The sequence below is a fragment of the Meles meles genome, chromosome 14 (genome assembly GCF_922984935.1).
Source record: "Meles meles chromosome 14, mMelMel3.1 paternal haplotype, whole genome shotgun sequence".
Classification (NCBI taxonomy): domain Eukaryota; kingdom Metazoa; phylum Chordata; class Mammalia; order Carnivora; family Mustelidae; genus Meles; species Meles meles.
Window position 1 is genome coordinate 51,405,224 of NC_060079.1, and position 27,675 is coordinate 51,432,898.

The following is a 27,675-nucleotide window of genomic DNA, read 5'->3' on the forward strand; positions in this document are numbered from 1 at the left end:
CTGTACTTTATATTTGCTTTAAAATCCAGTTTGGAGCTGTGGGAAAGAATGAGTGAAATTCATTCTGTTGGTGAGATTTGTTATATAAATAACTTCTTGCTTAGTAGGTATTTTGTGACTGAAACTTACAGACTCTCTTGCACATTTGGAAGAAGAGCATTATTCCCTGAACAGGGGGTATATTATGAAAGAGATTAATAGACTAAATTTAAATTCTGCCTCTGCCACTAAATTAGCTGAGTGAATATCTCACTTAATATCCCTGAAGTTTGATTTCCTCTTCTAGAAAATGAGCTAATACTATTGCACAAGGTAGTCTGTAAGGTCTAAATGAGATCATGTATGTGAAAAATAGATTATAAATTATTAAGCTATATATAAATGGTAGTCTTTTGATACCTTTTATCTTTATGCAGTATTTAAAAAATTACAATATAGACATCGAGGATCAGAATGTCATTTGTGTCAGTCTAAATTTCTACATAAAATGCTGACTTACTTGTTTCTGATGTCTTTCCTGACCACCCTATTTAAAACTGTGAAATTGCCATGCTTGCTGCCCACTAGCCCCTTCTTTGCTTTATTCTTCTCCAGAGCACTTAGTACCTACTAACATACTTTGGGTTCTTTTGTATTGGAATGTAATCTCCATGTAAGTAGAAATTTCATCTGTTTTTCAGTGCTGGATTCCCAGGTACCAGTACCTGGTACATAGTAAGTGCTCAATAAATATTTGTTGAATGAGAGAATTAGTTGGTACTGCTTTTGAGAAATCAGGTAACTGTTGGTTTAGATGAAAGCCTATACAAAGATTTATAATGAGATGGATTTAATAAAGTAGTCACTCAGTTAACCATCCACCAGATTCACCCAGTTTTAAACTGAAGCTTGCTGGAGGGGAGGTGGGAAGAGGGATAGAATAACTGGGTGATGGACATTAAGGAGGGCATGTGATATAATGAGCAGTGCATATTATATAAGACTGATGAATAACAGACCTGTACCTCTTAAACCAATGATACATTATATGTTAATTAATTGAATTAAAATAAAAAACAAAGTAAAAAAAAGGATTTACCCTATTTCATTCTAATATATTACATTGTGTTTTATCAGCTACCTTTTAAACCTCAACACATGAATGATTTTAAATAAATTTTTGCATTTTAATGCTTAAACTTTTCGTAACTTGTTTAAACCATGGTTTGGTTAGATACCTACTCTGGGATAAAGTTTTCATATCTGTAAAAGGAAAAAATATCTGCCCGAGCACCAGCTAAAATAAAATGATAGGAAAATATAGTATGTTCAGGTAACAGTAATCTCAAAAAGTTTCTTCTCTGAAAATGCATAGCTTCTCCCAAGAAATTGTGTTACATAAAATTTCCACTTTGCCTTTTTTGCTACATCCTATTCATTCATTTTCAACAACTATGTTAATTAAAGGAACAATTACTGGTCATTTGATTATAAGCGTAGATAATCCACTTGCAGCCCTTCTTGTCTATGCCATTTTATGAACGAAGGCATCAGGTGTGGAAATGAGCAGTTTTATGTGTTGTCCAGGAAAATAATGTAGAGGTAGAAGTGATTAATTCAAGCACTTTCCCTATAAATAAGCTTGTCATGTAAACAGCCTGTTTCAGTCTCTTTTTGTTCCAACTGGAAAGGATGTATTCACTTTTATTAACCAAAAATATTTTTATATGGAGAAAGAAGGAAGATGGGTTGGTTAGTTTTATGCCTGTTGAGCTCTTCTGACAACCATGGTTTTTTACTTTTTATTCTTGGTAAATTTCAAGTTTTGAATTGTTAGTGATGTTTATTCCAGCTAAGCATGCCATTGGCATTCGCAAACTCTGATTTGTTCCTGTTAGAATTTCAGAGGTTCTCAAGGTTTTCTCATTCTTCCAACATTTTTCTTGCCACTTTTCAGGTATAAATTTAGATTTGGCATACTGGTGCCATGAAATTTATCTTCTATCTATCTTTGTAGGAAGATACATTCCGTGTACAGAAATTTGTTGTTAGGTTTGTACTGAGGTTTCAGGTTTTGGTTGTAAGATACTTCTGGCTAAACTTTATATACATGAAATCATCTCTGCACAGATACACTAGTTTGCATATGAAACACATCTATTTTATTAAGATATTAAAATCCTTTTACCTAGAGAAATAAAACTTTTTACCTAGAGAAAGAAAAGTTTCTTGTTTGAATGTTATAATTTAAATGACATTATCTCCCAGTTTTTTGTCCCCTGAAGTCCTGATTTATGCCTATTTCTCTAGCATGATTATTAATAACACCCTCTTTCAATCATAAAAATGCCTCAAGTTGAAAAATACGTTATTTGGATACGAGTTATAATATATACTAGGTCAGTTTACTTTTGCACTTTCCATAGGATCAGTCAGATTTCTTTTCTCTTTTCTGCCATCTTTCCTCTCTACCTCCCATGCACAAATACAGGATGGATAGGAGAGATAAGTATGTGTTTATGGGGGATGAAGTTTGTAGGAAGCAACATGAAAGAATCATGAAAAATGGTTTTGAAATCAAATGCTAGCTTTTTAAAGATCTGTTTGAAAGAGAGAAAGAGAGTGAAAGAGCATGAGCAGGGTGAGGAGAAGAGGGTGAGGGATAAGCAGACTCAGTGCAGAGCCCAGCACGGGGCTCGACCTCATGACCCTGAGATCATGACCTGAGCCAAAAATCAAGAGTCAGGCGCTTAATTGACTGAGCCACCCAGGCACCCCTCAAATGTTAAGCTTTTTTAAAAGCATTTTAAAGGATGAAATATTTTAATTTTATATTTAAAACATTTGTTATAATGCTGACCAGTTGGCCAACTCCCAGCATCTCTCTTTATTATTATAATTACATTTGATTATATAGTCAATTTGGACTTTTAAAACATTAGCTTCATTAGCTTCTACATGCTGCAGATCGTCTATCAATTTTTTGAGTTTGTTCTTTTGAAGAACATTAGAATTCCTGCTGTTCCATAATTGTATGTTGTTACATTTTCTAATGCATTTAACATTTAAAATGGATAATTTATTAGTTATATGGCAGTTAGGGTTTTATCTATGGCCAGAATATAATCCATCTGGTATTCTAGCAAACCAGTCTAATTAAGTCTGAAGGACATGGACTATAAAAACAATTGTATATATAATATAATCACAGTTCTTTCAAGACTTATTTTTGATTTAACATTTGTGCTATGAAATTGATGAAGGATAATTGGAAGGCACACAGGCAGGGATGAGGGGCTAAGTTTTCCCTAAGAGGAAACAACCCTTAAATGGATTTTATAAGGCCCTGGAAGGAGCCTTCCACCCTATCCCATATGACAAAAACCTGATAGGATGACAGGTTCCGGGAGGGTTAATTCAGATTAAAGCAGCCCACCAACAAGCCCCTAGACTTAGAAAATTCCAGTGGCAACGCCTTCGGGTCCCCTGCCTTCTCGGCAGCTTTGTACTACCACTTTGCTATCGCTCAATAACCTTGCTTTGCTGCCCACCATTCTACCTCTTCATTCTTCGAAGCAGCATGACCTAGAACCACAGGCACTGAGGGAGGAAAAAAGTCCTGCAACAAGTTTTCAAGGAGAAAATGGTGCCCTTAAGAAAGGAGCATAGTTTGGTGAGGAGCCTGGACTCCAGAACCAGACAGTTTGGATACCATCGCTTATTTACTTCTGACCTTAGATAAATACTTAACTTCTCTGTGTTTCAGTCTTCTCCTTTGTAAAAAGGAAATAATGATGCAACCTATTTTGTGGGGTTGTTGTGAAGATTAAATGAATTATTATATGCAAAATGCCTAAAATAGTTCCTAGCACGTGGCAAGCACGTTATATGTTTGTTATTACTATTATTGTCAGTGAAATACATTCAGTTCATATCCAATTTAATTTGAAACCTTAAAGTCAATTGATAATATTAAGGAAAGTATCTATATCTTCCTGGTAAAAGGAATTGTATGGCTTCTTGTATACAGAGATGTGAAAGGTATGGTAACTGATAAGGAGATTAGGTTCACACAGAAATCCTACCAGCAGACATCTGTGGGAGGACTTGTTGATAGAAACCTCAACTTCTAGCACTTTCTCTGATTCATTTTAGTTTTCTTTTTTTGAATTACCTTTACTTATTTGTCCTTCAAGGTCCAACTTACATATCTTCCCTTCATTCACTCATCTTTCTTCCTCCAGTTAAAAAATAATCAACTCCTCTTCTTTGTGACCTTAATATAGCACTAATTATAGTTAACTGGATGATATAGATTGTGGCATCTTGAATCCATTATAACCTTCTAATCATACCTCCACTCAAGCCCTATTATTAGTTTATTCTGGGTTTCATTTCATTCTCTGACTTACTTTTATTTCTAATGCCCATTATTGCCAGAAAGGAAATATATTTAGGGACTGAAGCTTCCCTACCTACCAAGGAAGCATTGATTAATAGTACTCTAATTGCAGTCTACTTGGAATTTTACTATTGAAATAACTCAGAGAATAATGAAGCTATCTTAGAGAAATGAAAATTACAACCATTTTCTGATGATTTACTGACTAAAATATATAGATCATCTAGGAATGAAACATATGTAAATGTTTAATATGCTTAAAGAATTTAATTCTATGTATAAAACTAAATTTTCATGTTTCAGTTTGATAGAATAGTTTTGGAAGGTCATTGCAATCAGGATAATGTCAGAAAATAATGACATGACATTTTGTGATATCTATTTTAAAATGCACTTCCATTTGGATAATAGTATACAAAGCTGTTTTCTTTTTAATATGTTATCTACACTACAGTTTTTTAAAACTATTTTATTTCTGCCTCATAAACCTTTTGACTGATGAATCTCCATTGGTTGATATGTTTCCAATTTTAATTTTGTTGTTAGCATCACAGTGTAAAAGATGACATTTCATATTGGCACAGCAAGTAAGCATTCCTATCCAATAGTTATTACATAGATTTATTCAAATGATGTGGGTTTTCATGACTTTCTACTGACATTCTCCATGAATAATAAACACAAAATCCTAATACCCAATCCAGTTCTTAATGGGGGATGTGGTGATATGATGTAAAAAACCATTTGCTCTGCAGTAAAGACATCATTGGGCTCAAATTATGGCTTTAACATGGGGTGTGACTTTGAAGTAGGTACTTGAGCTCTTGAACTCCAGTTTACTCCACTATGAAACAGGTCAGAAAATAAAACATAAGGAATTTGTAGAAATTGGGTGCGCAAAATCATTTATGTTACACTCTACATTTATTTACAACTATGTTAGAGAAGAGGATTTTTTAAAAATTAAGTGGCTCTCTGAAAGAAGCTTCCTGTTGATCTTTTTCTTGATCCGGACTTCTGCTTTGATTAAAAAACAAATGAGATTTGATCTTTAAAGGCTTGTATCTTGCTGTGGCACTCTTGTTACCTTCTGCCTTTTGAACATTATCCTTAACTGTCACTAAATTTATCTTTCTCTCAATTTCAGTTCCTGCCGTCATCAGTATTGTAAGTGGATGACTTAACCTAATGCTCTGGCTTCATGCTTTATTGACCCCTACGTGAATGTTGACCTTTATCTCATCTCTTCTTCACTTAGCTACTTTACTGGTCACACCCTGGATCTTGGGATCAACTAAAATGATGTCACTGAAAGTACTGTTCTGCCTCCACATCACCATCCTTTAACAGCAATCTCTAGTCTTCCATCTTGCTTGTACACTACTTACATTTATCTGTTTGTCAGCTTATCAGGACTCCATGTCCTTTGCCCCTTCTACTTTGTCCTAACCTGTCAGCTCTCTTGAGTTCTTGAGTTCTCTTCTTTTCCATTCCTCTATAAGTGAGATCCCAAGGGCCATCACTTCAATTTACTCATATCCCAAACTTTGTTCCCATTTTGACACTTGTGATCTCTATATTATACTTTTCATTTAAAATGTTTTGGAGAACATTAACTTCTCAAGACCTCGGTTTCTTCTGGATATTTTGTAATCATACCTACTTCACTAGATTATGGTAAGGATTAAACAAGTTACTGTATATATAAATTGTTGAGCCTACCTTCACCCCATGGGAGATAAGTTATGGAGAAAGAAAATTGACATATAGAGATAGACCATGTTTGCACCTGCATTACTGGCCTGCTACAGAAAAACACCAATGCAGGCAAATTCATATAATACGCACCTTGGGTCACCACTCTCCAGTGGGTCCTTAAGAGTGTCAGATAATTCTAAGCAAACACATTTATGAAACTTTAAAAGATAGATATTTTGTTTTTGGAACAAATGAGTATATGTTTAAATTTTAGAAATCTCCGAGAAGCGAGGGACAATGCTGTGGCGGAAAAGGACCGAGCAGTGATGGCTGAAAAGGATGCTTTAGAAAAACACGATCAGCTCTTAGACAGGTAAGCATTCTAAAAATCTAGAAATGTTAAAAACTCTTTTTTGATTTTCATTGCTGTAACTTTTTCTTCTAAGAAAAAATATTTTTAATAGAAGTATATTTAATTCCATTGAACTACTATAGTTACATGCATTGTTTTTATAATATGTAATTACTGCATATACTAAAACGAGATATAGCATAGTGCAATAACCCTACAGAGTTTCCTTATATGCCTTTTATCCATCTCAACCACTATTCCTCAAAAGGTAAACACTGTCTCATTTCTGTCACCATAGCTTAGTTTTGCTTGTATTGGATTGAAAATGAATGGAATTATACAGTATGTACTTTTTTGTGTCTAGCTTCTTTCATTCAACATTATATTTTCATCCATTTTGTTGTTATATCAGTAGCTCATTCCTTAGTGTTGCTGGGTATGAATATACCACAGTTTGTTTTATTTACTCACCTACCAGTGGACATTTAGGTTGTTTCCATTAGGTTGTTTCCATTTTGTAGCTATCATGAATGAAGCTACTATGAACTTTTTTAAAAGTCTTTTCTGGGTATATGTTTTTTTATTTATCTTTGGTAAATTTTCTCTAGGAGTTGAATTGCTAATCATAAAGTAGAAGGAGTTTTACTTTAAAGGAACCTACTGAACTTGAGTCCAAAGTGTTAATACCATTATATGTCCCCAGATCATTTCTTAAAAATCTATATGCTCTGGTTCATGTGTGTTGGAGAAAGGGAAGGAGAGAAAATGATTTGTCTTTAATTTATCAATAGAAAAGTGTATTTATTTTTAGTAGTCTGGCTAATGGGAAAATCACTTATGAGTATTAAGGTAAATACTGTTGATCACCCTAGATTTTCAGTGGTTTGACTACATACAGAGCAAACAGAATCATTACCCTTTTTTTTCAACTTTTATTTTGAAAATAATTTCAGAGAGAGAAGTTGCTAAACTAGTTCATCAAGTTTCCATATACCTTTCACATACTGATAAACTTTGAAAATAACTCAGTGAAGCTTTTAATTATTAAATGAAGGCTTACAGATTCATTTGTGATTTAAGCAATATCTGACACTAAAAATTGAGGTAAATCTTCATTAATTAACCTATTACTGAAATCTTCTCGAAGTGGCTCAAATTGTTATACTTCTGAATTCACATCAACTTTATAAACTTGGCACATTAATAAAAATCATATTAGAGGAGTCTCTTCTGTAATGTGAAAGTATATCTAAATCCAAACATTTTAATATAAAATACATTTATAAATCAGCTGTTTTTATTGGAGTGCTGTTATAATCTACCATAAGATATTTTATTATGTATAACCTTTCCATTTATGAAACTATATGGTATGCACAAAAGATTTATTTGGCTTTTTGTTGATAATGTTTTTTAATGGGACATTTATACTGATGGACAAACTAACAAATTTCAAAAGAAAGTGCAAGTTTTTAGCTAGTAAAACAGAACTGTTATACTCAGGCAGAATTTTGTAACTTAATAGCTTTTCATTTTTGTGAATTTGGAGAAAAGAGAATAGTAAATATGACCTTAAAATTGGCTGTTTTATATTTTTCTCACCTCTCTTTTGTTCTAAACTCTGGTTCTCTAAAATCCTTCTTACCTTACTTGTCCATATACTAGCAACCGGTATTTATCCTAAAGGCCATGGGATGCTTTAGTCCTTAAAGGGATCTTTTGAATTATTGAAAATTCAATCATTTGAAGTTTGTAAAGCATGTAAAACAGTATCTTGCACATAACTAGTAATACAGGAATGTTTGTTTTTATTATTATAAAATAATTATTCAATTAGTTCTGAACTCTTGCTATTTAAAAGTTGATCTTTTAAAATCATTTCCACTAGAATTTTGAATAAACTGGAACAGCTTATTTTTCCCATTAAGGTTTAATTGGTATACAGTATTATATTTTATTTCAGGTGTACAACATAGTGACTCAGTATTTATACACATTACAAAAGGATCACTACAATAAGTCTAGTTACCATCTGTCACCATGTAAAGTTTTTAAAATGTTATTGACTGTATTCCTTATGCTGTACATTACATCCCCATATATTATTTATTTTATAACTAGAAGACTGTACCTCTTAATCCCCTTCAACTATTTCTTCCATCCCTCTATCTGCTGTCTCCTCTGGCAACCATCAGTGTATTTGAGTCTGTTTCTGCTTTTCGTTTGTTCGTTTTGCTTCTTAGATCCCACATGTAAATGAAATCATAAGGTATGTGTCTTTCTCTGATTTATTTCACTTACCATAATATGCTCGAAGTCTACCCATGTTGTTGTAAATAACAAGATTCCATTCTTTATTAGAACTAATATTCGGGGGGGAGGGTGTACACACATACCTACATACATTTACACACAAACATACACAACACATCTTCTTTATCTATTCATCTATCTGTGGACACTTGGATTGCTTTGATACTTTGGCTGTTGTAAACGATGCTGTGATTAGCATAGGAGTGCTTGTATCTTTTCAAATTAGTGTTTTTGTTTTCTATGGATAACAGAATTATAGTTATCTATAGCTGTAGAATTACTGGATCATATGGTCATTCTATTTTTAACTTTTTAAAGGAACCTCCAAATTATTTTCTATAGTTGCTATATCAATTTACATTTGCGCCAAAAGTGCACAAGAGTTCCTTTTCTCAAGTGTTCCACATCACTCGTCATCAGGGAAATACAAATCAAAACCACAGTGAGATACCACCTCACACCAGTCAGAATGGCTAAAATTAACAAGTCAGGAAATGACAGATGCTGGCGAGAATGTGGAGAAAGGGGAACCCTACTTCACTGTTGGTGGGAATGCAAGCTGGTGCAGCCACTCTGCAAAACAGCATGGAGGTTCCTCAAAAAGTTGAAAATAGAGCGGTCCTACAACCCAGCATTTGCACTACTGGGTATTTACCCTAAAGATAAAAATGTAGTGATCCAAAGGGGCACGTGCATCCAAATGTTGATAGCAGCAATGTCCACAGGAGCCAGACTATGGAAAGAACCTGGATGTCCATCAACACATGAATGGATAAAGAAGAGGTGGTATATCTATACCATGGAATACTATGCAGCTATCAAAAGAAATGAAATCTTGCCATTTGCAACAATGAGGATGGAACTAGAGGGTATTATGCTGAGCGAAATAAGTCAGAGAAAGACAATTATTATATGATCTCCCTGATATGAGGAATTTGAGAGGTAAAGTGGGGAGTTTCACAGGTAGGGAAGCAAAAAATGAAATAAGATGGGATTGGGAGGGAGACAAACCATAAGAGACTCTTAATATCACAAAACAAACAGGGTTGCTGGGGGTAGGCGGGTATGGAGAGAGTGGTTGGGTTATATGGACATTGGGGAGGGTATGTGCTGTGGTGAGTGCTGTGAAGTGTGTAAGCCTGGTGATTCACAGACTTGTACCCCTGGGGCAAATAACACATTATATGTTAATTTAAAAAATAATAATAATTTAGAAAATTAAAAAAAAAAAGAGTTCTCTTTTCTCTACATCCTCACCAACATTTGATATTTCTTGTCTTTTCAGTAATAGCCATCCTGACAACTGTTAGGTGATACCTCTTTGTGGTTTTGATTTGTGTTTCCTTGATGATTAGTGATGTCGAACATTTTTTCATGTGCCTTTTGGCAGTCTGTATGTCTTTGGAAAAATGTCTATTCCGGTCCTCTGCCCATTCTGTAATCAGATTGTTTCCTTAATACTGAGTTGTGTGAGTTCTTTTTCTATATAGATATTAACCTCTATTTGTATATATCATCCACAAATATCTGCTCCTATTCCGTATGTTGTGTTTTTATTTATTTTTTTTTAAGATTTTATTTATTTATTTGACAGACAGAGATCATAAGTAGGCAGAGAGGCAAGCACAGAGAGAGGGGGAAGCAGGCCTCCTGCCAAGCAGAGAGCCGGATGCGGGACTCGATCCCAGGACCCTGAGATCATGACCTGAGCTGAAGGCAGTGGCTTAACCACTGAGCCACCCAGGCACCCCGTGTTTTTATTTTGTTGATAATTTTCTTTGCTGTATAAAAACTTTTTAGTTTGATGGAGTCCCATTTGTTTATTTTTGCTGCTGTTGTCTTTGTCTGAGGGGACAGATCCAAAATAATAGTGCTGAGATCAGTTTCAAAGAACTTACTGCCTGTGTTTTTTTTCTAGGAGTTATGGTTTCAGGTGTTATGTTTAGGTCTTTAATCTGTTTTTGAGTTTATTTTTGTTTATGGTGTGAGAAAGTAGTCCAGTTTGGGTGGCTTTCCAGTTTTCCCCAATACCATTTACTAAGAGATTCTTTTTTTCCCATTATATATCCTTGCTTCCTTTGTCATAGATTAATTGACCATTTATGTATGGGTGTATTTCTGTGCTTTCTAGTCTGTTCCATTGACATATGTCTGCTTTTGTGCCAGTACAATATTGTTTGATTACTTTAGATTTATGGTATAGTTTGAAATATGGTTGTGATAATTCAGCTTTATTCTTCTTTCTTAAGATTGCTTTGGATATTCAGGGCCTTTCATGGTTCCATACAAATTCTAGTATTATTTGTTCTAGTTCTATGAAAACTGCCCTTGATATTTTGATAGGTATTGCATTAAATTTGTAGATTGCTTTAAGGTGATATTTTACCAACATTAATTCTTCCAGTTCTTCAACATTTTATATCTTTCCACTTAGTTGTTTTTAGTTTCTTTCATCAATGTGTTACAATTTTCAGAGTACAGGTCTTTAACACCTTGGTTAAATTTATTCCTAGATATCTTACTCTTTTTGATGGAATTTTAGATAGAATAGTTTTCTTAATTTCTCCTTCTGATAGTTTGTTATTAGTGTACAGAAATGCAACAAATTCATGTATATTAATTTTGTATCCTCCAGGTTTACTGAATTCATTTGTTAGTTCTAATAGTTTGGTGGAGTCTTTAGGGTTTTCTATGGATAGTATCCCATTAGCTGCAAATAATGACAGTTTTATTTCTTCCTTTCCAGTATGGATGCCATTTATTTCTTTTTTTTTTCAGTCTAATTGCTGTAGTTAAGGACTTCTAGTACATGTTGAATAAAAGTGGTGAGAGTGGGCATCCTTGCCTTGTTCTTGATCTTAGAGAAAATGCTTTTAGCTTTTCATCATTGAGTATATTAGGTGTGGGTTTGTCATCCATGATCTTTATTAAGTACATTACCTCTATACTCATTCTGTTGAGGGTTTTGATCATAAGTGGATGTTGAATTTTGTGGAATGGTTTTTCTCTATCAAGATGATCATATGATTTATATTCTTCATTATGTTGATGTGGTATATCATGTTGAATGATTTGTGGATGTTGAACCATCTTTGTATCCCTAAAATAAATCCTTATTCATGATGTATGATCCTTTTAATGCCTTGCTGAATTTGGTTTGCTAATATTTTTTGAGGATTTTTGCATCTGTGTTCATCAGGGATATTGACCCGTAATTTTTTTCTGTGGCGTCTTTGTCTGGTTTTGGTATCAGGTTAATGCTGACCGCATAAAATGAGTTTGGGAACATCCTTCCTCTTCAATTTCCTGGAATAATTTTTTTTTTTTAAAGATTTTATTTTTATTTATTTGACAGATAGAGATCACAAGTAGGGAGAGAGGCAGACAGACAGAGAGGAGGAAGCAGGCTCCCTGCCAAGCAGAGAGCCCGACGCGGGGCTCGATCCCAGGACCCTGGGATCATGACCTGAGCGAAAGGCAGAGGCTTTAACCCACTGAGCCACCCAGGCGCCCCCAATTTCCTGGAATAATTTGAGAAAAATAAGTATTAACTGTTCTAAATGGTAGAATTTACCTAAGGAGCCATCTGGCCCTGGACTTCTGTTAGGAGTTTCTTTTATTACTAATTTAGTTTCATTTCTAGTAAATCAGTCTATTTAGTTTTCTATTTCTTCATGATTTAATCTTGGAAATTGTGTGTTTTTATTAATTTATCCATTTCTTTTAGGTTGTCCAATTTGTTAATGTATGCTTGTTCATAGTTGTCTCCTGTGATCCTTTGTATTTCTGTGGTGTTGGTTGTAATTATTTTTTATTTTATTTATTTGGACCCTCTCTCTGTTTCTGGATGAGTCTGTCTAAAGGTTTATCTCTTTTGTTGATCTTTTAAAAGAACTCTTAATTTCATTGATCTTTTTCTTTTGGGGGGTGGTGGGAGAGACCTCTGTTTCATTTATTTTCACTCTGATCTTTATTATTTACTTCCTTCTTAAACTTTGGGCTTTGTTCTTAATTTTCTAGTTCATCTAAGTCCTGGTTTGTTTTGTTTTTTTTTTTTGGTTGTTTGTTGTTTTTTGTTTTTGTTTTGTTTTATTTCCATTTGCCACCCTGTGTCTTTTGATTGGAGAAGTAGGTCTATTTACATTTAAAGCAGTTGTTAGTAGGTTTTGTTCATTGTTTTCTGCTTGGTTTTGTAGTTTCTCTCCATTTCTTTCTTCTTTTCTTGCTCTTTTTCCTTTATGGTGTGATGCCGTCATTTGGTGTCGTGTTTATATTCCTTTCACTTTATTTTTCTTGTATCTATTATAAGGTTTTGGTTTGTGGTTACCATCTCTCTCTACGTATATTTATAACAGTCTATTTTAAGTCAATGGCCGCCCAAGTTCAAATGCATTCTAAAAGCACATTTTTACTCTGCCCCTTACCATGTTTTATATTTTGATGTCATATTTTACATCTTTTTATTTTGTATATACTTCAACTAGTTATTATAGTTATACTTGATTTTACTTCTTAATCTTCATACTAGCTTTATAACTCGTTAATTTACTATCTTTATAATTACCTTTATTAGTGAGAATTTTTTTTTCATATATTTCCCTATTTCTAGTTATGGCCTTTCCTACTTAAAGAAGTCTGAATCTTCAACATTTCTTATAAGGCTGGTTAAGTGGTGGGGAACTCCTTTAGTTTTGCTTGTCTAGAAAACTCTATCTCTCCTTCAATTCTGAATGATAACCTTACTGGGTGGAGTATTCTTCATTCTGAGTTTTTTCCTTCCAACACTTTGAATATATCATGCCCCTCTCTTCTGACCTGTAAAGTTTCTGCTGAAAAATCTGCTGATAGTCTTATGGAGGTTCCCTTGTATGTGACTAGCTGTTTTTCTCTTGCTGCTTTTAAGATTATCTCCTTATCTAATATTTGGCTTTTTAATTATAATGTGTCTTGGTTTAGATCTCTTTGGGTTCATCTTGTTTTGGACTGTCTGTGCTTCATGGACTTTAGTATTTGTTTCCTTTCACAGGTTGGAAAAATACTCATATATTATTTCTTCAAATAAGCTTTCTGCACCTTTCTCTCTTTTCTCTTTCTGAGATTCCTGTAATGCAAATGTTAGTACATTTGATTTTGTCCCAGTGGTCCCTTTAACAATTCCATTTTTAAGAATTTTTTTTTTCCTTTTCTGATGGGGTAATTTGTACCACTAGTCTATTTTTCTGTATCATCTAATCTCCCGTTGATTCCCTCTTGTATTTTTCATTGGAAAACTAGTCCATTTACATTTGAAACAGTTGTTAGTAGGTAGGCATTTATTGCCATTTTGTTCATTGTTTTCTGGTTGTTTTTATATATACCAGCTCTGGTTGCTATATTCTTATGTTTTTTCTTTGTTAAAGTTCATACATTCTTCTCCCAGGTTTGGTGATCATCTCTATGACCATCCCTTTGAGCTCTTTGTCAGGTAGATATTTATCTGTTTCATTAAGGTCTTCTTCTGAGTTTTTGTCTTGTTTTTTTCATTTGGAATTATGTTTTTCTGTCTCCTCATTTTGTCTGATTTTTGTATTTGTTTCTGTGTATTAGGCAAATTGGCTACCTCTCCTTGTCTTCAGGAGTGACTTTGTATAGATGTCCCCTGGGACTTGTGTAGATGTCCCACCTGCTCACCAGGCCAGGTGCTCATGGGGTTTCCCATATGTAAGCTGTGTGCACCCATCCATTGTGGCACAGTAGTAGCTGGAAAAAAATCCCCCTACAAAGGGTTATAATGTTGCTGAATGAAGTCAGAAAGGTAGGATTTTTGATGTCCCTGCAATTTAATTCTTCCTTAATTAATCTATAAATTCAGTATAATTCATGGCAAAAATTTCAAAAAAATTATTAGTGAAACTTGACAAAATGACTAAGATTCTTCTTCAGAGTTGTGGCTATTCTTGCTACCTGCCTGTCCTTGTACCTTCATTTTTCCATGTGAATTTTTATAGTTATATTTTTCACATTATACCTTTCATCATCCCAAGTTCATTTTGGGTATGGTACAGATAGAAAACTAATTTACTTTTCATGGAAATGTCAGTTTCCTTAAGTTAAACTATACATTTAATGGGATCCAAATAGAAATATCAGCAAGTTTGTTTGGGTTTTGTTTTTTAAATCTAACTTCCACTCGTGTTGGTTGGTGCTAGAAAGCACAGGCTTTTGGGATTTCGATAAGGGGAAGTGAGTTAGGGATGCATTTAGATTAAGTGATTTATAGTAATTTCTGTTTATAGTAAAATTATTGCCAGCCATTTCTTACTAGTGGTGACTTCAGGACTATTTTTTTTTTTAAAGATTTTTTTTTATTTATTTGATAGAGATCACAAGTAGACAGAGGCAGGCAGAGAGAGAGAGGAAGCAGGCTCCCTGCTGAGCAGAGAGCCTAATGTGGAGCTTGATTCCAGGACCCTGGGATCATGACCTGAGCCAAAGGCAGAGGCTTTAACTCACTGAGCCACCCAGGCGCCCCACTTCAGGACTATTCTTTCTGTCTATCCAACCCTCGTAAGTGGTGAGAACCAGGAATATGTCTTAGGTACCCATTACTGGAATGAGGCCTTCTTTCTTTATGGAGGATATGCAAGATGCAATAATATCTTATTTTGGAGGAGATGCCCTGGAGTTTGCCAGACATTGGGTTACTGATGTGATGGGTTCCTGAATCTTCGTAATTTTTTTTTTCTTTCCAGCTTTATTGAAGTATAATTGACAAATAAAACTATAAGATATTGAAAGTATGTAAACTGATGGTTTGTTATATGTATACATTGTGGAAAGATCAAGTTAACACATTTCTTACCTCACATGTTACCATTTTTTTTCTCTCAGTGAGAACATTTAAATTTTACTCTCTTAGCAAATTTCAATTACACAATATAGTGTTAGCAACTATAGTCACAACATTATACATTAGATCCTCAGACTTTTTTCATCTTACAGCAAAAATTTTTTAACCAGACATATTAAATCTATGGTTTATATGGAAAAATTAAATAAATGAGTTTCTGAATCAGAAACTTAACAAATTTTAAGATTAAGATTTTAAGATTAAGGTTAAGAGTCTCTTGTGGTTTGTCTCCCTCTCAGGTTTCATCTTGTTTTATTTTTCCCTTTCTTCCTATTTGAGCCTCTGTTTTGTTTCTTAAATTCCAGATATGAATGAGATCATATGATAATTGTCTGTCTGATTGACTTACTTCACTTAACAATATACCCTCTAGTTCCATCCACATCGTGGCAAATGGCAAGATTTCAATTTTTTGATGCCTGAGTAGTATTCCATTGTCTATATCCATTCATGTGTCAGTGGACATCTGGGCTCTTTCCATAGTTTGTCTATTATGGACATTGCTGCTATAAACATCAGACTGCATTATATTTGTATCCTTTGCATAAATACCTAGTAATACAATTTCTGGGTCATAGGGTAGCTCTGTTTTCAATCTTAAGGAACCGCCATCCTGTTTTATAGAGTGGTTGTACCAGCTTGCATTCCCACCAACAGTGTAACAGGTCCCTTTCTCTGCATCCTCACCAACATCTGTTGTTTCCTGACATTAGAATAACTATTGAAAGATATGAATTTAGTGCTATTGTATTTCCTGTAAAGTCACTGTTTCTGCATATTGTCTCTGTTCCTTTCCGGTGTGTGTTACTTTTGGGCTCTTTTTCCTTAGAGGACCCTTTAATATTTTTTGTAGGGCTGGTTAAGTGATCACAAATTCTTTTAGTTTCTGTTTGTCCTGGCAGCTTTTTATCTCTCCTGTTTTGAATGACATACTTGCTGGTTAAAGTATTCTTGGCTGCATATTTTTCTCATTTAGCACCTTGAATATATCATGCCTCTCTCTTCTGGCCTGCCAGTTTTCTGTGGCTATGTCTTCTGCCAGTCTAATGTTTCTACCCTTCTAGGTTAAGGACATCTTGTCCCCAGGCTGCTTTCAAGATTTTCTGTTTGTCTCAGATTTACAAGTTTCACTGTAATATATAAAGGCGTTGACCTATTTTTATGGATTTTGAAGTGCGTTCTTTGTGCCTCTTGGACTTGAATGCCTGAGTTGTCCACTATAATTTGCTCCAATATACCTTCTGCCTCTCTCACTCTCTCTCTCTTCTTCTTTTGGGATCCCAATTATTCTAATATTGTTTTGCTTTGTGGTATCACTTGTCTCTTGAATTTTACCCTCCTGATCCAATAGTTATTTATCTCTCTTTTTGTCAGCTTCTTTATTCTCCATCATTTTGTCTTCTCTATCACTAATTCTCTCTTCTGCCTCATTTATCCTAGCAGTTAGAACCTCCTTTTTTGATTGCTTCTCATTAATAGCCATTTTTATTCCAACCTGATTAGATTTAAGTTCTTTATTTCTCTAGAAAGGGATTCTCTGTGTCTTCTATGCTTTTTTCAAGCCTCGCTACTATCTTTATAATCTTACTTATTATTCATTCCGACATCTTACTTATGTCCATACTGATTAGATTTATGGCAGTCAGTACTGCCTATTGTTCTCTTTTATGAGGTGAGCTTTTCCTGTCTTGTCATTCAGTCCAAAGAAGGATAGGTGAACAAAAGAACAAAAAATAGAGCAATGCGTGTGTATTTTGGTCTGTTTGTTAGGAAACTAGATCCCAACCGTAAAAAAAGAAAAACTTACTTATGTACAAAAATAAAATTACGTACAATGAGAGGATAGAATATAACTGCAAAAATGAAAATTAAAAGACCAAAAAAAAAAAGAAAAGCAAAGAAGGAATATAAACAGACAGGTGAGCAGAACAGAGCAATACGCTATGCCCCGGTCTTTTTCCTAGAAGAAACTGTATCCCAAAATTGTAAAGAAAGAAACACATATATATACAAAATAAAATTAAGTACATTGAAAGGATAGAATGCAACTGGAAAGATGAAAATTTAAAAAGACTTTAGGAAAAAGAGAGAATATGATCAGAAAGGTGAAGAGAATAGAGCAGCACGCTATATCGTGGGTGTATTTTGTTATGTTTGTTAGAGGAAACTGCATCCCAAAATTGTAAAGAAAGAAAAACTTAGGTATATATAAAAATAGATACAATGAAAAGACAGAATGTAATTATAAAAATGAAAATTTAAAAAGACTTTTGAAAAAGAGTTGATAAAATAAGAAATTGGTTGAAAAAGGAAAGAGAAAAACTTATTAAAATTGAAATATTAAAGAATCATGTGAAAAAAAAAAAAAAGCATGAATTCTGTATACTATTTTCCCCAGCACTGGAGTTTTACAGTTCTATGTGGTCAGTAAACTTGGTCTTAGCTGGATCTTGTTGCTGATCTTCTGGGGGAGGGGAATGTTGTGCTGATTCTCAGGTGTCTTTTCCCCAGGTAGAATTGCACTGCCCTTACTAGGGGTCCAGGCTAAGTAATCTGCTCTGAATTGCTCTATGTGACTTTTGGCCCCTGAAAGCTTTCCACACCACTCTCGAGGATGAGAATGAAAATGGCAATCTCCAAATCCTCCCAATCTCCAGTCCCAGAGCTGAAAGCTCACAGTGTGCCGCCCTCCCCCCCCCCCCCGCAACTCCTTAGTACACTCCCAGGGAAAGTCAGTCAGTCACTCTTGTCTCTCTGGTCCACCCTCTGTGCTCAAGCATTTGACCATCTGTGATTGAGCATTTCTGTCTCTTCCATGCAATTCAATTTCAAGTCTCCAAACCTGACGACTCCTGCAACATGCACCCATGTTATTCCTCCCAAGGTTGGGACAGGGGTCTTGCCATGGCTCTGCCATTTGCTGGGCCCCAGCTCAGAGAGTGGTCACCAAATCATGCCATGGTTCATGGTTTATGGCAACACAAAACTGGCTCGCTGATTGCAACTGGCTTCCCCATTCCAACTCCTGGGAGCTCTGCCATACTCAGCCATACTCAGACACTCTGGGCCTTCGTGAAATCAGGGATCTTGAGACCACACTGTCCCACCTAGGATTCTACCCCACTTTGTCACCGAGCAACTTTCAGGTTGGGAAGTCCCTCGCCAGAGCAGACTTCTAAAAGTTCTGATTTTTGCTCTGCTGCTATTTCACTTTCCTATAGCTAGCTGATGGAGGTTCCCTCCCCTCAAGGTTTATCTCCCCATATATTGCCTCAGATTTACTCCACACCTCCTACTTTGCAGAAAAATAGTCACTTTTCTACTTACAGAGTTTCAGCTATTCTTTTCTTAGATTTCTGGTTGAGTTTGCAAGTGTTCAGAATGATATGGTAGCTGTCTCACTGAATTCCTAGGACCAGATAAAACTAAGGTCTCCTACTCTGCCATCTTGGACTCCTCCAACTTATTCTTTATAGCAGAGGTAACAATTACAAAAGCTGAAAACACCCCAAATGTCCCTTGGACATTTAGGCAGTGGTGAAATAAGTTGTAGTATGTAGAATACCATATGTAGCTAGGCAAAGGAATGAAGTGCTATATATCCTGATGAGGAAAAATCTTCAAGATATGTTATTAGGGGGAAGAAGGCAAGGTGCAGAACCATATATAGAGATGACAGCACCAACATATATATACACACCCAGTTTTTTCACCCAGGCTATTTATCACATATATATGTATATATGCACACACACATATATACATCTACATACACATTGATCTATAAATAAAAGGTAATCATTTGTATTTAAATTAAGAACAAAACAGTACAATTCATGTTTATATATATTTGCCTATGTATATATAAGCACTTATTGCTTGTGGAACAGGAAGTCAGTTGTCTGATGGACAGATGTTACAGGTTTTTTACAGTGTATTCTTTTGTACTTCTAAATACTCAAATTTGTGAATATGTTCCTTAATTTTTAATGTTTTCAATGAAATAAAAACAAAGAATGATTTTTGTTACTAACGGGTAAAAATAAAAATACCTTAAAAAACAAATTTGGTATATAAAACAGAAGAATTACAAGTAAATTGTATTACAGAATGAGGGTCCCAGTGGATCTTTTCAGGCAGAATTAATGAGCTGAATGAAAATTAATAAATATAAGATCATGTACAAGAAAACATGTGCTTTTAATATGGACTTCCAATTGAAACACACAAATGTTTCATGCAAACTTGGAAGATTTCAGTATGGAGATACTCTTCTACACTAATAGAAGTTATACACACCAATGAATTCTGTTACACTGAAAAGAAATAAATAAAAAAAAAAGAAGAAGAAGAAGTTATACACACATACCTCCTTTTATTGCACGTTATTGCACTTCACAAATATTGTGTTTTTTTCCAAACTGGAGGTTTGTGGCAGCCCCACATCTAGCATTTCTTAGCAGCACCATCTTTTCAACAGCATTTGTTCACTTGTGTCTCTGTGTCACAATTTGGTAACTCTTGCAGTATTTCAAACTTTTTCATTATTATTTTATTTGTCGTGGTATCTGTGATCAGTGTCTTTGATGTTACTATTGTAATTATTTTGGGGCACCATGAACAGCACCCATATTGGACAGCAAACTTAACTGATAAATGTTACTTGTGTTCTGACTCCTCTAACCAGCCAGTCCCTTATCTCTTGCCCTTGGGCTTCCTTATTCCCTGAGATACAGCAGTACTGGAATTAGGCTAGTTGATAACCTGTAATGGCCTCCAAGTGTTCAAGTGAAAGTAAGAGAGTCATATGGTTTCTCAATTTAAATCAAAAGCTAGAAATGAGTAAGCTTAGTGAGGAAGGAATATCTAAGACTGAGATAGGTTGAATGTTGGCCTTTTACACTGAACAGCTAAATTGTGAAAGCTAAGGAAAAGTTCTTGAAAGAAATTAAAAATGCTACTCCAGTGAACACATAAATGGTAAGAGAGCAAATAGCCTTATTGCTTTTATGGGGAGAGTTTGAGTGGTCTATAGAGAAGATCAAACCAGCCACAACATTTTCCTTAAGCTGAAACCTGATCCACAACAAGGCCCTAACTCTCGTCAATTCTCCAAAGGCTGGAAGAGGTGAGGAACCTGCAAAAGAAAAGTTTGAAGCTCGTAGAGGTTGGTTTATGAGGTATAAAGAAAGAAGCTGTGTCTATGACATGAAAATGCAAGATGAAGCAGTAAGTGTTAATGTCGAAGCCACAGCAAGTTCTCCAGAAGATGGTTACACTAAACAACAGATTTTTTATGTAGACGATATAGCCTCTATTGGAAGAAGGTGCCATCTGGGACTTTAATAGCTAGAGAAGAGAAGTCAGTGTCTTCCTTCAAAGTTTCAAAGGATAGGCTCTTGTTAGGAGCTCATGCAGCTGTGATTTTAAATTGAAGCCAGTGCTCATTTACCATCCCAAAAATCCTAACACCCTAAAGAATTACGCTAAATCTACTCTGTGCTCTATAAATGGAACAACACAGCTGGATTATAGCACATCTATTTACAACATGGTTTACTGGTATTTTAACCCCACTCTACAAACCTACTGCTCAGAAAAAAATGATTGCTTTCAAAATATTATTGTTCACTGACAGTGCACCTGGCCACCCAAGACCTTTGATGGAGATGCACAATGAGATTGATGCTGTTTTCATGCCTGCTAACACAAGATCCATTCTGCAGCCCATGGATCAAGGAGTCATTTTGACTTGCAAATCTTCTAATTTAAGAAATACATTTTGTAAAGCTTATAGCTACTATAAATAGTGGTTCTTCTGATGGGTCTGGGTAAAGTAAATTGAAAACCTGGAAAGAATTCACCATCCTAAATGCCATTAGGGACATTCATCATTCATGGGAAGAGGTCAAATATCAACATTCACAGGAGTTTGGAGGAAGTTGAGTATAGCTCTCATGGAAGACTTAGAGGTGTTCAAGGAAGTCATTTCAGTGGTGAAATACCAAGAGAACTAGAAATAAAACCAGAGCTAGAAGATGTGACTGAATTGCTGCCATCTCATGGTAAAATTTTCCAAATGAGAAGTTTTTGTGGCTCATCAAAGAAGTGGCTTCTTCAGAAGGACTCTACTTCTGCTGGAGATACTGTGAAGATTGTAAACAAAAAGATTTTAGAATTTTACATCAACTTGATAAAGCAGTGGTGGGGTTTGCGAGGATTGACTCCAATTTTGAAAAGTTCTACTCTGGGTGAAATGGTATCAAACAGTATCACATACTACAGAGAATCATTCATGAAAGGTAGTCAATTAATGCAGCAGACTTGTCTTATTGTAAGAGATTTGCCATAGCCACCCCAGGTTTCAGCAATCATCAGCCTGCTCAGTCAGCAGCCATCAACTTTGAGGAAAGACCTTCCACCAGCAAAAAATTACCACTCAGTGAAAGTCCAGATGATGGTTAGCATCTTTTTAGCAATAAATTATTTTCTAATTAAGGTACGCACATTGTGTTTTTTAGTCATAATGCTATTGAACCCTTCGTAGGCTACAGTAGTATAAACTTTGATGTGCACTGGGAAATCAAAAATTTCACTTGGCTTGCTTTATTCTGATACATTATTGCAGCAGTCTGGAACTGAACCCACAATGTCTCCAAGGTATGCCTGTATCTATAACGTGGTCTGTGATTACCTTATCTACAAATCATGCTGGGCACTGGGCACCCAAGCTTCAAATCCAAAGGCTTAAGAAGAAAATGACCAGAATAGTGGAAAATTTTTAAAAGTCCTTTTAGTGCTGTAACTGTTCACAAGTATTTGAAAGTTTCTCATATGAATGATCTGATTTTCTTACTTGGGAAGACCTAATGTAGTGAAACTGGGACATCTGGATAAATGTTACAAAAAGGAGTAAAATTAAATTTTCTAATAGGACTTTTCAGAATACCTTAGCATCTAATAATGTTCTCCATCAGAAGTATTTAAGCATTAAAAAAAAAGTGTTTAGGTGTCAGCTGGCCAAGTATTCAGCAGTAATGTGCCCATAAGTATTGAAATGTCAAATGGGTAGCTTGATGAGTTTGAAGTCCCTTTGGGTTCTGAAATTATCTGTGACAGCCCCTCAGAAGAGTTACTACGTTGGTTTTGTTACCTTACAAAAGGAATGGTGAACCCAAGGTATTTTTGACAGTTATTTTAATATCTCTGCCGTTCCTGTTTTTTTCAAAATAAAAACCTAGTGTTTAGGACTATTATTTGAAAAAGGACTATATATATTTTATATCCACTAAAATTCTTTTGAGTGCAAATTGCCTAGGAATATTTGAACTCTTATGAGAGTATCATATTTCTTTTTTGTATATGATGAAACCCAAGGAAAAATTCCTTTATTTTTCAGAGGTTAAGTTTTTAATACTCAAATACATGATTCTGACTTCCTTTGTATCAAAAATTGGAATAAATGTGTTTTAGTCCTTACATGGATTGTGATTTCCCTGAGTCATGCTTAATCAACTAAAGCTTCAGACATGCCTATACACAGTTTTCTAGTCAAGTGTGATTATATCAACTTCATTTATGTTAAAAGTTTTTCTTTGTGAAATTCCTTCTTTAATGGTTTAATGTCCTATGTTATTATAAAGAAAATGTAAGGAAGTAGTATGCCACTTTCAAACATGAATGAAAAAAGGGCTTTTACTCAAGGATTTTAATTTTTCTACAAAAAAATTACTTTTCTCAAGCATATATAAGACCTATATGTCTAGCAATTCAAGTTCACCAGTTTAATAATAAATAACAAATGTCCATCTTTCATATACATAAATAGTTATTATCTCATGTTCTGTTGCTTTTGAATCTGCACGTACTTTGGGGATTCTTTCTACCAAAATGAGGAAATTTTAAAACTCAGTGGGAACAGTAGAACACGTTGAATATACTGTTGATTTTGGGAGCCTACATGAGAGGTCTATATATGAATCTAAATAGAAAGCTTGCAACCCCGACTTAATTTTAGTAGTATTTTTAAAGTTATGGTCATTTTAACTATTTTAAAATATCTATTCCATGTTTTGAAATATATTTGGAATCATTTTCAATCCATAAACATTTTTAAATGAATATTACTTGAAATTATTTTCAGTCCCTACAATTTCTCTGGTAGTAGCAGGATTTTGTCCTCACTCTTTCACACATAGAAGGTGAGAGAGAGAATAGGAGATCCGGTGAGTAGAGCTTGTGATTTTTGTGTCATACTGGGCTAGTTTAAAGCTTAATGTGTAGCAGCTGTCCAGATTTTCCATTCAGCGCTTTATCTCCAAGAGTAGAACAGTTTTGACATGTCTCCCTTATTCTACCTTTTTTCATATTCATATATTGTTTTATCTTTGTTTATCTGCCTTTTAATCTCCTGTTGGCTTCTTCAGCAGACAAGTAAATGTGTCATTTGCAAAATAAACTTAATGAAGTAAAGATATTAAGTTTGAAATAAAAGCTGTGGTATTGCAGTTAAACTCTTTTTCTAATAAATTACAATAACTTTATTCATAATATTCTTAGTTTTCATGGTTACACAAAGTAATCCACATCATTCATACATACATCAAGTTTGAATGGAAATACTCCTATCTCAATCCTAAAATAAGTTAACTCTTTTGTCTTACTTCTTTATGGAAGAAAAAATAATGCAGTAAGTTTCTTTTCTTTTCTTTTCTTTTCTTTTATTTTTTTTAATGTTAGGCTCCATGCCCCGCGTTGGACTCTGTGCTCTGTTTGGAGTCTCCTTGAAGTTCTCTTTCTCCCTTTCCCTCTGCTCCACCCTCTCTCGTGCACATGCACACACACTCCCTCCCTGATATAAATCAATAAAATCTTAAAAAAAAAAGAGAGAGAGTCGGAGGCTTGAGCCACCTAGGTGCCCCAGGTTTCTACTTTGTAAGTGAAATTTTTTAGTATCTGATTTTTTTTGTTTGATAATTTGTAGAATACTCTCATTAATGGACCTCTCTAGTAACTTCCAAAATTTAAAAATTATCTTTTGTTACCTAGTTTCTTTTATTCCTTGCAGAATTCTTTTTGCCCATAGGTTCGCTTTGTTTATATTGAAATAGTCTAGCCCTGTGTTGTTCTAAAATTTTCTCTTTGCTCTAAACTGCTATTCCATCTGACATATATTCATCCATTTGCATGGAATTATATCTCAAGCGGGACTCATTACATCTTAGCTCTGTTTTGTTTTGTTTTGTTTCCAGTCAAGACTTTGGAATTAGTGGTAATATAGTGTTCATGAAAGCTTTAAGGAATTTATTGTTGAGATGTAAAATATCTATTCCTTTTTAGTCTAGGCTAAAGGCTCTGAAAGGAACTGATAAGAAACTCTCATATTGACATCACAATGTATGAATTTTATTTTATGCCACTTCTCCTCAGTCTTCTTTTTCTTTATTAGGTATTAGTCTGATCTGACATTCCTTCTCCCACTAGGAACAGTGCCTAGGGAATCCTTGAGCCATTCATGGATAATTCATTGCTTATAATTGAATTTTAAAAGGTACTGATTCTAAAGTGATATGCCAGTTCTTCACCTCAAAAGAACATATCTTGAATATTTTTGTGCAGCGCGTCAAAACATAGACACACACACACACTGAGCAATTTGATATTGTTTTCTGTCAGCCTTTTTTCCTAAAGAGCCAAGCACTTCTGTGGTCAAAAAGGATATGCAAGTCTATATCAAGAGAATTAATGAGGAATGCCAATGTTATCTGAAATTTTGTGGGACAAAACATCTTTATATAATAATGAACTAGAATTATCAGCATATTTTGTTGGTAAATGGAAGAATTGCTATGGAGAAGTGCTACCTGCCAACATAAACCTCTTCTCAATCCTGAATAATTGAATGATTGTCACTTTCAGAGCATCAGTTCCCTTTGTATCTTATAAAATCAGCAGTGTTCTCATATTCTATTTTGGTTCATATTCTTTTTTACCTTCTTCCAGATTTCATACATGCACAGAAGCTACACGAATGGTACAAAGAACTCCTATACAGTTGGCCCTTGAACAACAAGGGTTTGAGCTGCAGGAGTTAACTTATATGCTGATGTTTTCTGGTAAATACAGTACAGTACTATAAATGTATTTACTCTTCCTTATGAAGTTTTTAATAATATGTTCTTTTCTCTAGCTTACTTTATTGTAGGAATACAGTACATAATACATAAAACATGCAAAATAATGTGTTACTCAACTGTTTGTTATCAGTAAGGCTTCCAGTAATAGTAACTTATTAGTAGTTAAGTTTTTGGGGAGTCAAACATACATGCAGATTTTCAACTGCACAGCAGAACACCCTCTGTGTTGTTTAAAGGTCAACTGCATTTCTTTTATCCAGATTCACCCTTTTTTAATATTTTGCTACATTTATTTATCTTATTCTTTCTCTTCTCCCACCCGTGCACATACACACACACACACACACACACACAGACCTGTAAATTTTTTTTTTTTTCTGAATGGTTTAAGAAATTGAATGGATGATAGGCTTTCACTTCAGAGTTTATGTCCCAGGAATAAGAATATTCTCATATATAACCACAGTACACTTACCAAATGCAGCACAACATTGATAGCAGTACTTTCATCCATTTTTTTGTCAGTTTTCCCAGTAATATCTCCTTATAACAGTTTTTTTCTGACACAGGATCTGATTCAGATTCATGTATTACGTTTAATTATGTCTTTTCAGTCTCCTTTAATCTGAAACAGCTTTTAGAGGTTTTTTTTTTCTATTTTGTTTTGATGACATTTGGTTCTCTGAATTTTATATATACACACACACCCACAGTGACCCTAAAACAACACAAGTTTGAACCACACAGGTCCACTTATATGCAGATTTTTTTCAATAAATACAGTACAGTTCTTTAAGTGTATTTTCTCTTCTTTATGATTTTCTTAATAACATTTGCTTTTCTCTGGCTTTATTGTAAGAATGAACTGTATAGTACATATAACATACAGAATATGTCTTAATCAGTTGTTCATGTTATCAGTAAGCTTTCCAGTCAACAGTAGGCCATTTGTAGTTATGGTTTTGGGGAGTCAGAAGTTACCCGGGTTTTCAACGATACGGGGGATGAGCAGCCCAAACCTCCACATTGTTCAGGGATCAACCATATATAGCTTCCTTTTGAGATCTCATCTTCTCAACTCAGACTGTAACTTTAGGAAATGACCACCAGTGTTTCTCAGCTCAAACCATACCTTTTTTGTGTCTCAGATTTCTAGCTACCTGTTGACATTTTTATCTAAATGTCTTTCTGGTACTTTAAACTCAGTGTTTTTGAAACAGACTCAGCTCCCTCCCACATTCATTCCTCCCAAAACAAAAATTTGCTTCAGCTGGCTTCACGTCTATGATTGCACCACTTAAAGCCCTTTCTGTTTGAGCCTTCAAAATAATCCTTTCCCCTTGCTCCTATGGGTAATCCCTTGTCATCCTAACCCTACTACATTCTGTTCCCCATTGTATCTCTAAAATCCTCTTCACTCCTGTTGCCACCATCCTGAATCAGCTTCTTATTACTTCTTGACTGATGTCATGTTGAAATTGCGTACAGAAAACTCCTAAATGGTTGCTCCATCCCTCCCCACTCAGTTAATCCTCTTGCCCAGACCTGTTCCTCCTCCCATAATTTTGCATTCTGACTAACATCATCATTTGCCCAGGCACTTGAACAAGAAAGCTGGTGATTCACAACAACTTTTTCCCCTCACCTCACCCCACTTCCCATTTATTCAACCAATAAACATTTTTTTTTTATAACTAGCATATGTGGTTATACTGATGTATGTAGTAGATGCTGATATATATTAGTAAATAGAGATCGCCCTTGCTGACAGTCAACTGAGAAAGACAGAAAGTAAACAAGCGATTAGATATTAATTATTATAATTATGCTTTCATGATTGTTAGGAACTAGGTATTGTGAGGAAGAATAATGGCCTAGGAAGGGTGTACTATGATACAAGAATCAA

The 27,675-nt window shown here is 34.8% G+C and overlaps 1 protein-coding gene across 2 annotated transcripts in view; it reads left to right on the top strand.

The window, feature by feature from the left end:
• Positions 1 to 27,675, top strand: part of PIBF1 (progesterone immunomodulatory binding factor 1) — a 202,674-nt gene that overhangs the window by 53,750 nt on the left and 121,249 nt on the right. For both annotated transcript variants that reach the window (XM_046028181.1, XM_046028182.1), the window contains exon 10: positions 6,354 to 6,452. In XM_046028181.1, the coding sequence (XP_045884137.1) occupies positions 6,354 to 6,452 (99 nt within the window). The remainder of the gene's footprint in view (positions 1 to 6,353; positions 6,453 to 27,675) is intronic.